Source organism: Ascaphus truei, chromosome 10 (assembly GCF_040206685.1).
Source record: "Ascaphus truei isolate aAscTru1 chromosome 10, aAscTru1.hap1, whole genome shotgun sequence".
Taxonomy (NCBI): Eukaryota; Metazoa; Chordata; class Amphibia; order Anura; family Ascaphidae; genus Ascaphus; species Ascaphus truei.
In genome coordinates this window covers 21,340,780-21,353,795 of record NC_134492.1, presented here as the reverse complement: position 1 = coordinate 21,353,795, position 13,016 = coordinate 21,340,780, and the positions used below count along the sequence as shown (strand labels likewise).

The 13,016-nt window shown below is 49.2% G+C and overlaps 1 protein-coding gene across 1 annotated transcript in view; it reads right to left on the bottom strand.

Annotated features, from left to right (window-relative positions):
• Positions 1-13,016, bottom strand: part of PTCH2 (patched 2) — a gene marked incomplete at its 5' end in the record, with an annotated part of 43,287 nt that overhangs the window by 19,181 nt on the left and 11,090 nt on the right. Inside the window, 3 exons of the mRNA XM_075615470.1 lie at positions 4,860-4,951; positions 5,375-5,444; positions 7,969-8,158. Coding sequence (XP_075471585.1) covers positions 4,860-4,951; positions 5,375-5,444; positions 7,969-8,158 — 352 coding nt within the window. The remainder of the gene's footprint in view (positions 1-4,859; positions 4,952-5,374; positions 5,445-7,968; positions 8,159-13,016) is intronic.

The following is a 13,016-nucleotide window of genomic DNA, read 5'->3' as shown; positions in this document are numbered from 1 at the left end:
CTCTGTAAGATGCTGAGTGAGACCTCATTCTAATGAGTAAGGCTCTATCCTATGGAGTTATTCTTGACAGGACCAATAGCATTAGGAATTAAGGTTTGAAGGACTGAATCTAGCTGGAAAGGGGTTAAAATGGAGCAAGGGATCTCCTCTCATTAAGAGGGGCGACCATGCCTTTTTTTATGGGGCCCCCTAAACAACCAGCCATAGAGGGTAGGGGTCCCTGCATCACCTCTTCAGTAGCTGGGAAACTCACAATTCTACTCCTGCAAAGGATGTAATGACCCCGCATAACAAGTTCTGTGCTTTCTCAAGCCCCCTGATAAAGGAAGGTGAAAAAGGGGGGGGGGGGGAGGCGGTGGGGGAGAGGGGAAGGGGAAGAAAGGAGAGGGAGAGAGGTGAGCGCTGGAAGGGGGGGGGGGGGTTACAGCTCTCGTTTTACTGCATATACACATCATCCAAAACATCCTCGTGAAGAGAAGCCGTGAGAAAACCAAAACCTGCAAAAAATGGCGGCCCTGCTCATTACCCAACTAGGAGGAGGCTTGTTTAGATTTTTATCTAAAAAAAAAAAAGATACAATTTCTACCTCCCCCCCATCCCATCTCAACAAAACTGTGAGGGACAAATAAAGAATAGGGACACACACATACAGAATCCGTTTGGCGGGTGAGGGTGGGGGGCTTACATGGGGGCAGTGCAATAATTCATTAAATCTGGCTAGAAACGAGGCTGATTCTCCTAGATTCCCACATACCAAGCGGCTGGCAGTTGCTTCCACAGTGAAGTCTCTTTATCTGCCTTTTCTTGCTTCACTGAGCCAACTCAAGGCTTTTGTTTTTTCCACACATTGCTGCGCCTTTGTTGAGCAGCGTCTCCCTCTGCCTCTCTTTGCGTTAAAAGAGGGAGAGATCCCCTAAGCTGAACTGAAGCGGAAGGGGGAACGGCCTGCAAGAGTGAGGCTCCCTAACACACACACACGCAGCATAGCACATCATAACACAGGCAGGCCCACAAACACACAAATGCAGCATACTGTAGCACATCATAACACAGGCAGGCCCACAAACACACAAATGCAGCATAGCACATCATAACACAGGCAGGCCCACAAACACACAAATGCAGCATAGCACATCATAACACAGACAGGCCCACAAACACACAAATGCAGCATAGCACATCATAACACAGGCAGGCCCACAAACACACAAACACACACGCAGCATAGCACATCACAACACAGGCAGGCCCACAAACACACACACAAATGCGGCATAGCACATCATAACACAGGCAGGCCCACAAACACACAAACACACACGCAGCATAGCACATCATAACACAGGTAGGCCCACAAACACACACACATGCAGCATAGCACATCATAACACAGGCAGGCCCACAAACACACACACATGCAGCATAGCACATCATAACACAGGCAGGCCCACAAACACACACACATGCAGCATAGCACATCATAACACAGGCAGGCCCACAAACACACACACATACAGCATAGCACATCATAACACAGGCAGGCCCACAAACACACAAACACACACGCAGCATAGCACATCATAACACAGGCAGGCCCACAAACACACACATGCAGCATAGCACATCATAACACAGGCAGGCCCACAAACACACACACATGCAGCATAGCACATCATAACACAGGCAGGCCCACAAACACACACACATGCAGCATAGCACATCATAACACAGGCAGGCCCACAAACACACACACATGCAACATAGCACATCATAACACAGGCAGGCCCACAAACACTAACACAGGCAGGCCCACAAACACACACACACATGCAGCATAGCACATCATAACACAGGCAGGCCCACAAACACACACACATGCAACATAGCACATCATAACACAGGCAGGCCCACAAACACTAACACAGGCAGGCCCACAAACACACACACACATGCAGCATAGCACATCATAATACAGGCAGGCCCACAAACACACAAACACACATGCAGCATAGCACATCATAACACAGGCAGGCCCACAAACACACAAACACACGCAGCATAGCACATCATAACACAGGCAGGCCCACAAACACACAAACACACACGCAGCATAGCACATCATAACACAGGCAGGCCCACAAACACACACACATGCAGCATAGCACATCATAACACAGGCAGGCCCACAAACACACACACATGCAACATAGCATATCATAACACAGGCAGGCCCACAAACACTAACACAGGCAGGCCCACAAACACACACACACACACACACATACAGCATAGCACATCAGGCCCACACACACACATACACAGGCGAGAAGGCACTATACACACACACACACACATGCAGCATAGCACATCATAACACAGACAGGCCCACACACACACACACAGGTGAGAGGCACTATACACACACACACACACACACACACACACACACACACAGGCAAGAAGGCATTACACACACACACAGACACACAGGTGAGAAGGCACTATACACACTTATACACACACACACACACAAACACACACAGGTTAGAAGGCACCATACACACACACACACACACACACTCGTGAGAAGGCACTATACACACACACACAGGGGAGAAGGCACATATACACACACACAAACATACGTGAGAAGGCACTATACACACACACACACACAAACCCACTGGTGAGAAGGCGCTATACACACACACAGGCGAGCCGGCACTATACACACACAGGCGAGAAGGCACTATACACACAAATACACACACAGATGTGAGAAGGCACTATACACACACACACACACAGGCGAGAAGGCACTATACACACACATACACACAGGCGAGAAGACATTATACACACACACATACATACACAAGCGAGAAGGCACTATACACACACACACACACCGGCGAGAAGGCACTATACACACACATACACACACATACACACACACACAGGCGAGAAGACACTATACACACACACACACAGAAGAGAAGGCACTATACACACACACACATAAGTAAAATCTACATTGTTAAAAAACCTGCACAATTTCTCTTCCCCAAAATGCAGCAAACATGAATTTTCTACTACACGCCATACTGTATATGTAGCAGGGCAAATTTCTCCTCATCCCCAAACCATCTCTCAAATACCGATTCAACTGATAATCCACCATTTGGCATAAAACTGCGTCAGATACGGCTTCCCAAATAAGCTAAAGATAATATCAAGCTTATTCATCCAAAAATATCCATAGCACACGTTCCTTTAGTCTCTCGTATAGCGTTCAACCTCAAACCATCACACATTAAAATTAATTGAACCCCGCAAAAAATAAAAGGAGCTCATTCTGTGTGATTTTAATGAATAGATGTGCTGCTATTTTTTGCACTGGCGAGAAGCAGAGAGGTTATTACACAGGAGATATTTGCTAATAGAAATATTTCTCCTTCACACACCATTCCCCTGCCAATGGTCTCTTCTGCGCTCCCCTTCCTCTGTCTCTCTCTCTGGTTCTCCCTTTCCCCCCCCCCCCCCCCCTCTTCTGGTTTACAGTTCTTTATTCCACCAGCGCTCTGGATAATGCCAGCATTTCAATTTGTTTAGCAACTCATGCCGTTTACAGCATCATTAGCATGAGAATGTGCTCTGTTACCATTTGCTGACAAAGCAGGGGCTCAGCTTGGGCCCCATATAGATAAACACACTTGTAAACAGAAAGAATGGGCACTATTGTCCGTGTTTCCATCCTCTATTCCCTCTCCCTGCCCCCCCCACCCCTCGCACTAACCCTCCCCTCACCAAAAACCCTCGGCTGCTCTCCCCATCGGAGCCGAAATCCCCACTCCTTTGCCCTTAATAGAAACTTAATTGCACGAAGCAGAGAGAGGGAGGGTGGCCAGGGAAGGTTTGTGAAGCCACCTAGGAAGGTCACACTGGCATTGCCTGAATCAAAGTAGCCACAAATTGTAGCTCTGTGGCAGGGAGAGGAGGGGGGCTGGCGGAGTGGGGGGTTTTTTTGGAGTGGGAAAGACAAGAGGAGTAGAAGCCCAACTGTTAAAACTTGTCCATCTCTTGGGTGACGGGAGCAGCAGAGCACAGGGTTTAACCCGCAGACACATTTTCACATTACCCCTAAAGCGATATAGGTAAAAACCTGCCAGGTATAGGAATACAATCACTATTTGGTTTACCCGTGGTCATTTCTACCCTGTATTATTTAGAACCCAGATAAATGTCTGATGCCGAGAACTTTTAGAGTTGTGTTGCCTTTCTATGATTTATAGCAGTCATTTGCCCCCTACTTTTCATTAGTTTGGTGCAGTTCTGTCCCCCCCCCCCTCCCTTTCATCCCTAAGCATTCTGGGATGTGTAGTTCTTCCTTTTACTCATTGCAAAAAGCAGAACTACACATCCCTCGTTGCATGGGGAGTACAGGCAGCCCTCGGTTATCCACCGGAATCCGCTCTGGAAGTACCGTTGGATAGTGAAACCGTTGTAAAGTGAGTCCCATGTTAATCAGGGGCGGTGAGCGTTGGATAACGCATTCAGGCGTCGGATAATGCATCCCGGCGCCGAAAAACGGCCCATAGGGGGGCATTGTAAAGCGTTGGATATGCCATTCGTTGTAAAGTGAAACGTTGGATAACGAGGACTACCTGTACCAAAATATCCCAACAAGAAGAAGGTATTTGGCACCACATAGGTTATGCAACGGTGTCCCAAAAGCTAGAAACACAGAGACTCCGGTAGTCATGGGCAGAGGATACCAGGGATTCGGATAATACAGGGTGGAAATAACAAGGGTCAAACTCAGAGGGGATGCGGTTTGTAAGGCTCCGAGAATTACTTACGGTAGATATGCAGAACCTCCCTGCAACTGAGCCCCTTCCCAGAAACAGTCCAGGGGGGTGACGATCACACAGGGGAAAAGCTTTTCAATCATCTGTAATATGAAGGAGACCCACCAAGGCGCCATTAATACTCCCACGAATTTATATGGTGCTGACATTATTGATGCTCTTTTCCTGCCCCCTCTATACACGTCGCTCTGTCAGTATACCTCAATCCTGCCCTGCCGTGCACAGAGACCCCAAAGCTTTATCCCGGGGGTGAGCAACTCCAGTCCTCAAGGGCTACCAACAGGTTTTCAGGATATCCCTGCTTCAGCACAGGTGCTCAATAGCCACCTGTGCTGAAGCAGAGATATCCTGAAAACCTGTTGGTGGCCCTTGAAGACTGGAGTTGGCAACCCTTGTTTTATCCTGTAGAGATCTCTCGGACAAGGACTGATGGCATGTGCCGGGTTTTACATAGTAGCTCCTCTGTACGTGTATCCCCCTCCCGTGTGTTGTCCTACTGAACTCACCCTCTCAATCATCCCGTTCTCGATAATGGGGACACCCGACTTGTAGCAAATCTTGTTCAGGTCCCACGATCTGCAGGAAAAAGCAACGTGATCAATAAAATACCGCGCGGGCGAGACAGCAACAGTGGATGATGAGAAACTTTTCAACAGTTCTGCAGAAAACGGTGGGGCAGCTACAGTGCCAGCCTTCCCTGCAGGCATATAGTGCCAGCCTTCCCGGCAGGCATACAGTGCCAGCCTTCCATGCAGGCATACAGTGCCAGTCCTCCCTGCAGGCATATAGTGCCAGCCTTCCCTGCAGGCATACAGTGCCAGCCTTCCATGCAGGCATACAGTGCCAGTCCTCCCTGCAGGCATATAGTGCCAGCCTTCCCTGCAGGCATACAGTGCCAGCCTTCCATGCAGGCATACAGTGCCAGCCTTCCCTGCAGGCATATAGTGCCAGCCTTCCCTGCAGGCATACAGTGCCAGCCTTCCATGCAGGCATACAGTGCCAGTCTTCCCTGCAGGCATACAGTGCCAGCCTTCCTTGCAGGCATACAGTGCCAGCCTTCCCTGCAGGCATACAGTGCCAGTTTTCCCTGCAGGCATACAGTGCAAGCCTTCCCTGCAGGCATACAGTGCCAGCCTTCCCTGCAGGCATACAGTGCCAGCCTTCCCTGCACGCATACCGTGCAAGCCTTCCCTGCAGGCATACAGTGCCAGCCTTCCCTGCAGGCATACAGTGTCAGCCTTCCCTGCAGGCATACAGTGCCAGCCTTCCCTGCACGCATACAGTGCCAGCCTTCCCTGCACGCATACAGTGCCAGCCTTCCCTGCACGCATACAGTGCCTGCCTTCCCTGCAGGCATACAGTGCCAGCCTTCCCTGCAGGCATACAGTGCCAGCCTTCCCTGCAGGCATACAGTGCCAGCCTTCCATGCAGGCATACAGTGCCAGCCTTCCCTGCAGGCATACAGTGCCTGCCTTCCCTGCACGCATACAGTGCCAGCCTTCCCTGCAGGCATACAGTGCCAGCCTTCCCTGCAGGCATACAGTGCCAGCCTTCCCTGCACATACCATGCCAGCCTTCCCTGCAGGTATACAGTGCCAGCCTTCCATGCAGGCATACAGTGCCAACCTTCCCTGCAGGCATACAGTGCCTGCCTTCCCTGCATGCATACAGTGCCTGCCTTCCCTGCAGGCATACAGTGCCTGCCTTCCCTGCAGGCATACAGTGCCAGCCTTCCCTGCAGGCATACAGTGCCTGCCTTCCCTGCACGCATACAGTGCCAGCCTTCCCTGCAGACATACAGTGCCTGCCTTCCCTGCAGGCATACAGTGCCAGCCTTCCCTGCAGGCATACAGTGCCTGCCTTCCCTGCAGGCATACAGTGCCAGCCTTCCCTGCAGACATACAGTGCCTGCCTTCCCTGCAGGCATACAGTGCCAGCCTTCCCTGCACGCATACAGTGCCTGCCTTCCCTGCAGGCATACAGTGCCTGCCTTCCCTGCACGCATACAGTGCCTGCCTTCCCTGCACGCATACAGTGCCTGCCTTCCCTGCAGGCATACAGTGCCAGCCTTCCCTGCAGGCATACAGTGCCAGCCTTCCCTGCAGGCATACAGTGCCTGCCTTCCCTGCAGGCATACAGTGCCAGCCTTCCATGCAGGCATACAGTGCCTGCCTTCCCTGCAGGCATACAGTGCCAGCCTTCCCTGCAGGCATACAGTGCCAGCCTTCCCTGCAGGCATACAGTGCCTGTCTTCCCTGCAGGCATACAGTGCCAGCCTTCCCTGCAGGCATACAGTGCCTGCCTTCCCTGCACGCATACAGTGCCTGCCTTCCCTGCAGGCATACAGTGCCAGCCTTCCATGCAGGCATACAGTGCCTGCCTTCCCTGCAGGCATACAGTGCCAGCCTTCCCTGCAGGCATACAGTGCCTGCCTTCCCTGCAGGCATACAGTGCCAGCCTTCCCTGCAGGCATACAGTGCCTGCCTTCCCTGCACGCATACAGTGCCTGCCTTCCCTGCAGGCATACAGTGCCTGCCTTCCCTGCACGCATACAGTGCCTGCCTTCCCTGCAGGCATACAGTGCCTGCCTTCCCTGCAGGCATACAGTGCCAGCCTTCCCTGCAGGCATACAGTGTCAGCCTTCCCTGCAGGCATACAGTGCCAGCCTTCCCTGCAGGCATACAGTGCCTGTCTTCCCTGCAGGCATACAGTGCCTGCCTTCCCTGCACGCATACAGTGCCTGCCACCCTCTCTACAACGCAGCAGCAGCAGAACCAATCACAGAAGGCAGAGTACAAACCTTCCCTCTATACCCAGCCCTGCCACCACCTCTGTGTATATAGAGAATAAGGAGAGTGTGGTCAGCAGCAGTGGTCTCTAACACTTATACACAGGACGCACAAAGCCCAGATAACCTATCTTCCTTATACACAGAGGAGCTATTTATCAAAGATGGGGCAAAAACAGCACCACATCCATCAAAGCAACAAAATCCCATTTTATCAGGGCAGCAGTAGTGCCGGCCTTCCCAGCGTCCCCTCCATACACACCCACCCCGCCCTTCTCAATGAGATGAGATCCTGAGTTTGGCTGCACTTACTTTCCATACATTGACACCTGCACTTTGCTGGCGGCCAGCGTGGCTCTCAGGTGAAGGAGCAAGGCCTCCTGGTTAAGGATGTTCTCCCCTTCTCGCTTCGGCGTCTGGATTAGCATCTGCGACGTGTACACCGATTCCTCCCCAAGCTTCTCCTTGGTGTAGCGAAGCTCGTGGCTCACTCTGCTTCCCGCTGCAGGGAGAGAAGGAACGGGTGAGGAGGGGAGGCGGAGGCTGCAGCGGGAAACCTCGTATCTGCCCAGAACCTGGGAAGCTCGCTGCCAGGCAGGCAGTGAAAGGGTTACGAAGATCCTGCTTATTGGAGCTCCTTTAAGAGAGCCCAAACCTGAAATGATCCTTTGATACAGCAGCATTATACAGTATATCAATCCTGCCTTAAAGTGCTTACAGTATACAAACGACGGGGTCATCGTCCCTCTTTCTCATGACCTGGGACTTGCCACCTTACCCCTGTCCTGCGGCTCTGCAATGCGCGGACAGTCGCCTCGGCAGGGAAGGGGTTAAAATCCACATGCCCCACCGAGTTCCCCAATCTATGGGAAGCGGCGTCGCTGGGTATTCACCGCGCCGCTTGCGAACTTTGTGAGGAAGAAAAGAAAAGTTTCTCGTCATTAGCGCTAATTTGAAGCAGCGCGGGTCCATCTGGGCTTCAAAGCCCATTGAGAGCGGCTGAGGAATTTCAACTCCCTAATTAACCCAGGGGACAGACATGAAAAGAGGAGGCAGCGGGACCAAAAAGACAAACTTCAAACGGGAAGCTGCTGCAGAGCTAGGGGGGTGCGGGGTGGGGGGGGGGGGCAGGAGGCGGAGGAAGGGGGGATAAGAGGTGAAATATCCCCCCAAAACAAGTTCATGGAAGGGAGAGGGCTCTTAGAGCATTTTGCTCTGAAAAACACCTGTTTAATCATTGGGACCTGCAGGTTTGTTGGCCCAATCAGTGTCACTGGTGACTGTGGGCAGCATAAGCAGGTGCTAACGAAGCAATCTGATAACAGGGTGACTTATAATTGTGGGGGGGGCTTGTTCTGCTGCAGACTTTGTTGTACCATGTATAAGAGGGGGATGAGGATGCGCTGTGTTTAAGCTTCAATATAGGGGTATAGCAAGGCTTTGTGTTCATGGAAAGCTGCTGCCCACACTGCACCGGGGCTGGACAAGTTCGTCCCAATGGTCTGAAGCTATTTGGTGGCCTTAACTATAATAAAGGCATCAAGGGGCTGCAAACTATGAATAGACAAGAGGGCTGGGTGGATAGGACGGCTTTACTAATTACAAGGGGCCCAGGCCTAACATCACCTTCTGTGCTGTCTTCTTCCACCCATCTGGACCACCCAAACTGGTGGCTCATCTCTCATCTGGTCACCATGTGATCCCGCCTGTTGTTTAACTCATTCACCAGTTGGAGAGACACACCAGTGGTGGACACTCCTACGCAAAAACCCTTCTGGGCCACAGGGCCCTACAGCACACTGCGGAGTGGAAGGGGTTAAAATCGGGCCATAACTAAATGTCACAATGCTGTTAACTGTGCTTGGTCAGTACCGCTAGGAAGATCATGCAAAACCTCTAGGAATAATATTCCCTGGAAAATCCTCGGTTTGATTTGTCAATGCCTGAGCAATTTACATAAGATCCCTCTGCTCCAATTCCAAAATGATCGTTCTGCTTAGATTTGCAAGTTAATTTGAATCCTATTGTGCAACACAGCACAGTGCAAAACACTAGTAAGTGTGCATCCTATTGAGTTCCATAATACACCTCTAGGAATACCATGTTACAACGTGTTCTGTGCCAAGCCGCTACCAATGTGAATGTCTTCATTTGCTGTGTCAATTGCAAACACATCATACTTATATTAGTAATGCAAAGGGAACGGTTCCACAGTTTTCTCTGCACAAATTACATATACTTTTCATTTAATCAGAATGACCCGCACAGCGGTTTCTAGTCTTTGCTTTGCGTGGACAAGAGCTTTGCACAACACAACCTAATCTCTCACACGGAGAAGCATGAATTTGCTGCAATATACGTATTCTCTCTTCTGATCCTGCGCTTCTTCTTTTTTTAACCCATTGCTTTCCTGTACACACAAACATGAAGCCGTCAAGGGCTTTATCTGGTCAGAAAGCTGAAACACTGACAATACCAGTGAGCGCATTAACCTGTGATTACCCAGAATCCTCATCTGCAATGCAACCACTATCTGGCACATGACAATAGGGGGGAAGCGTCCTGCAACAGAACGTGGGTTTCTTATGGATGCTCCATTGTGAAATGATGGAAAAGCAAACTCCATATTATTTTCAGGGCCTCTCCCCTGTGTGAATGTGCTTCACAGCCCGGCTTGGTTGACTGCAACTTTGGAATTAATGTTATTTCCTGCGCCAGGAATTACACCCAAACATGAGGCAAACCTTTAAAAATGTGAAGTGATGGTGTTACATGGCTGAGCGCTTTCACTTTATTGGGACTCTAGAGCGGGTGGGAGGGGGGAGGGCAACTCCAGCCCTCCAGAGCTACCAACAGGTCAGGTCTTCAGGATATCCCTGCTTCAGCACAGGTGGCTCAATCAGTGGCTCAGTCGAGCCACCTGTGCTGAAGCAGGGATATCCTGACCAGTTGGTGGCAGTTGAGGACTGGAATTGGCTACCCCCGCTCAATAGGGATGTTGCTAGGAGTGACTGCATCATTAACCTCTTTGTTGCCAGAGGGGCTTCTCATTATGGGTAGGCCAATGCGATGTGCTTCTAACACCCCCCTGCACCTCTCACTGCTGCATTAAATCTGTCACTCGCAGCTCGGTGGCAAAACAAACAGGCACATTCCACTGTCTGTGGGTGATGTCAGGGGGAGGGAGGGAAAGGGTTAAAGCATTTCGCACCCAGTCATGTTTAAACAGGAAATATTCCCACCCTATGGTTAACTTTTCCTTCAGCAGCAGATGTGATAACAAGCACTTAACAGCAACCCCACACACACTTTCCACAGGCCTCAGAGGCCCTGCCAGAGCACAAACACCTTCTTGGCAGGCGGTCATATGAGAGAGAAATAAACAGCATACCAGTGAGGGTAGCAATGTGTCCCAGGGCAGCCATCCAAACGCACAACCATGAAGGAATAACCCACCATTCATCGGGAATATATACAGTATATATACAGTATATATATATATATATACACATACAGGAGATATATATATATACAGTATATATATACATTATATATATACAGTATATATATATATACAGTATATATTATATATATATATATATATGTAGGGAGGGCTGTGGTTTTAGATATTACGGGGCTTAACGTGAGTTGTATATTTCTAGCTTTGTTTTGAAGCGGATGTGGCCATAATCCCTTAACAAACCAAAGAGGTTATATGGTTTGTCTTGTAATAATGTATCATCTGCTGCTCCTCTGGTGCTGTGAGCAGAGGAAAGGGTTAAGCAGGCAGTGCCACTGATCAACCAGTTTATCTAAGTGGCCAAATAATCCTTAGTAGCTAGTCACTAGTATTGCAGCAGATACCCCTTTGGTCTGACTGCCAACAGGAAGCCAGCAATTTGTATCGGGCTTCCATCAGCCTGGGTGGTCTTCTATACAGTTGCCTACTTGCCCACTTCTCAAGAGCTTGTAGCTATATTTGCCAGATGTTAAAAAGTGGAAACAGCCCATTGTTGCCACGATTATAATGTGGCATTTTCCTAGTGCTGCCATTTTTTTTTAGTAATTTATCCGAAAAATGTAAAAACAAATGCGTGGCGGTTACCCCCATTCATGCCAACGCATTCCGCAATGTTAACATACTGCTCTGCAATGCGTAGCCACCTTTAGCAGTGAAGGATTAAATCACTGCAGGATCCCCCAAAGCACACTGCACCTATCCCACGACCATGCCATACCTTTCCCCTATATAGGTACACAAATTAGATAACCACGGTAAGGAAGAAAAAACTTTAATCATTTTGCTTCCCTCTGCCAACCTCCCACACTCCCCCAAAGCGCTGAGTCTGAAATTCATAGGCAGGTCACCTCCTAAGTGTTTCTGGGCCAGATTAGCTGGATTAAGGAGTTTTGTGAACGAAACCGAACTGTTTAAGAGAAAGTGTCTCAGAGGGCACGCCGACTTCTTTTTACCTGTCCCAGACAATATTAAGAAGCACCAAACCCAGGGATTTAAATAATAAAGCATTGATCCCCTATACTGCTCCTAAAGCAAAGCACACCTTCCACCACCCCAATAGAAAAAGAAGGATTTAACTTTGTCTTTCAAATGACATTTCAACTTTCGTCATGAGCTGTTATTCTATAGTGAAACACTCCAATTGTTACCTGGAAGTTGCTGCTAAAACATCTTCGCCTCTGACAGCGAAGAGATGACAAAACATTAAAATTGTTTTTTCCCCTTAAAATTCTTAAAGTGTCGGGCTCAAATGAAAAAAAAAAAAAGGATTTTGCTGAGTTTTATATAACCATATTTTAACTATTTACTATGCTAAAGGAAGCAGTAAATACACTGAAATGCGTAAATAATATTCCTATATTACAGCACTGCACAACCTTACTGTTATCACTTTCTCACAGGACTGTAGTTTTTATCGGCCAATGAGATGTCAGCCAAATGCTATTAACCTATTGACCATTCTGTTAGGTCAGGCAGACAAGGGTTAAGTTACCCTGGGCTCTGCGATTGGACTGACATACAGACAACCCTTATTTTATCAGCGTTGGTCCTACCTGGGTGTCCAAGTCTATTTAATGAAGAAATGCAGGACTATGGAGAACCCAAAAGACACTGGGATTTGGGTAAAAAAAAAATCCTGATGATGAGATGGGAGCAGGTTGGGATAGAGCAAAATGTCGCCAAGGCCCGCTACACATGGAACATGCCATAGTCGGGGGCATTACCTACACAGCATCTTGTCGGTGTGACACAGGGATCCATTTCTGTTTTGTTGTAAGTTTCCGTTATCCGCAGAGATATAGAATTTAGCGCTAATCGCTAAACGGGATTATTTTTTTTA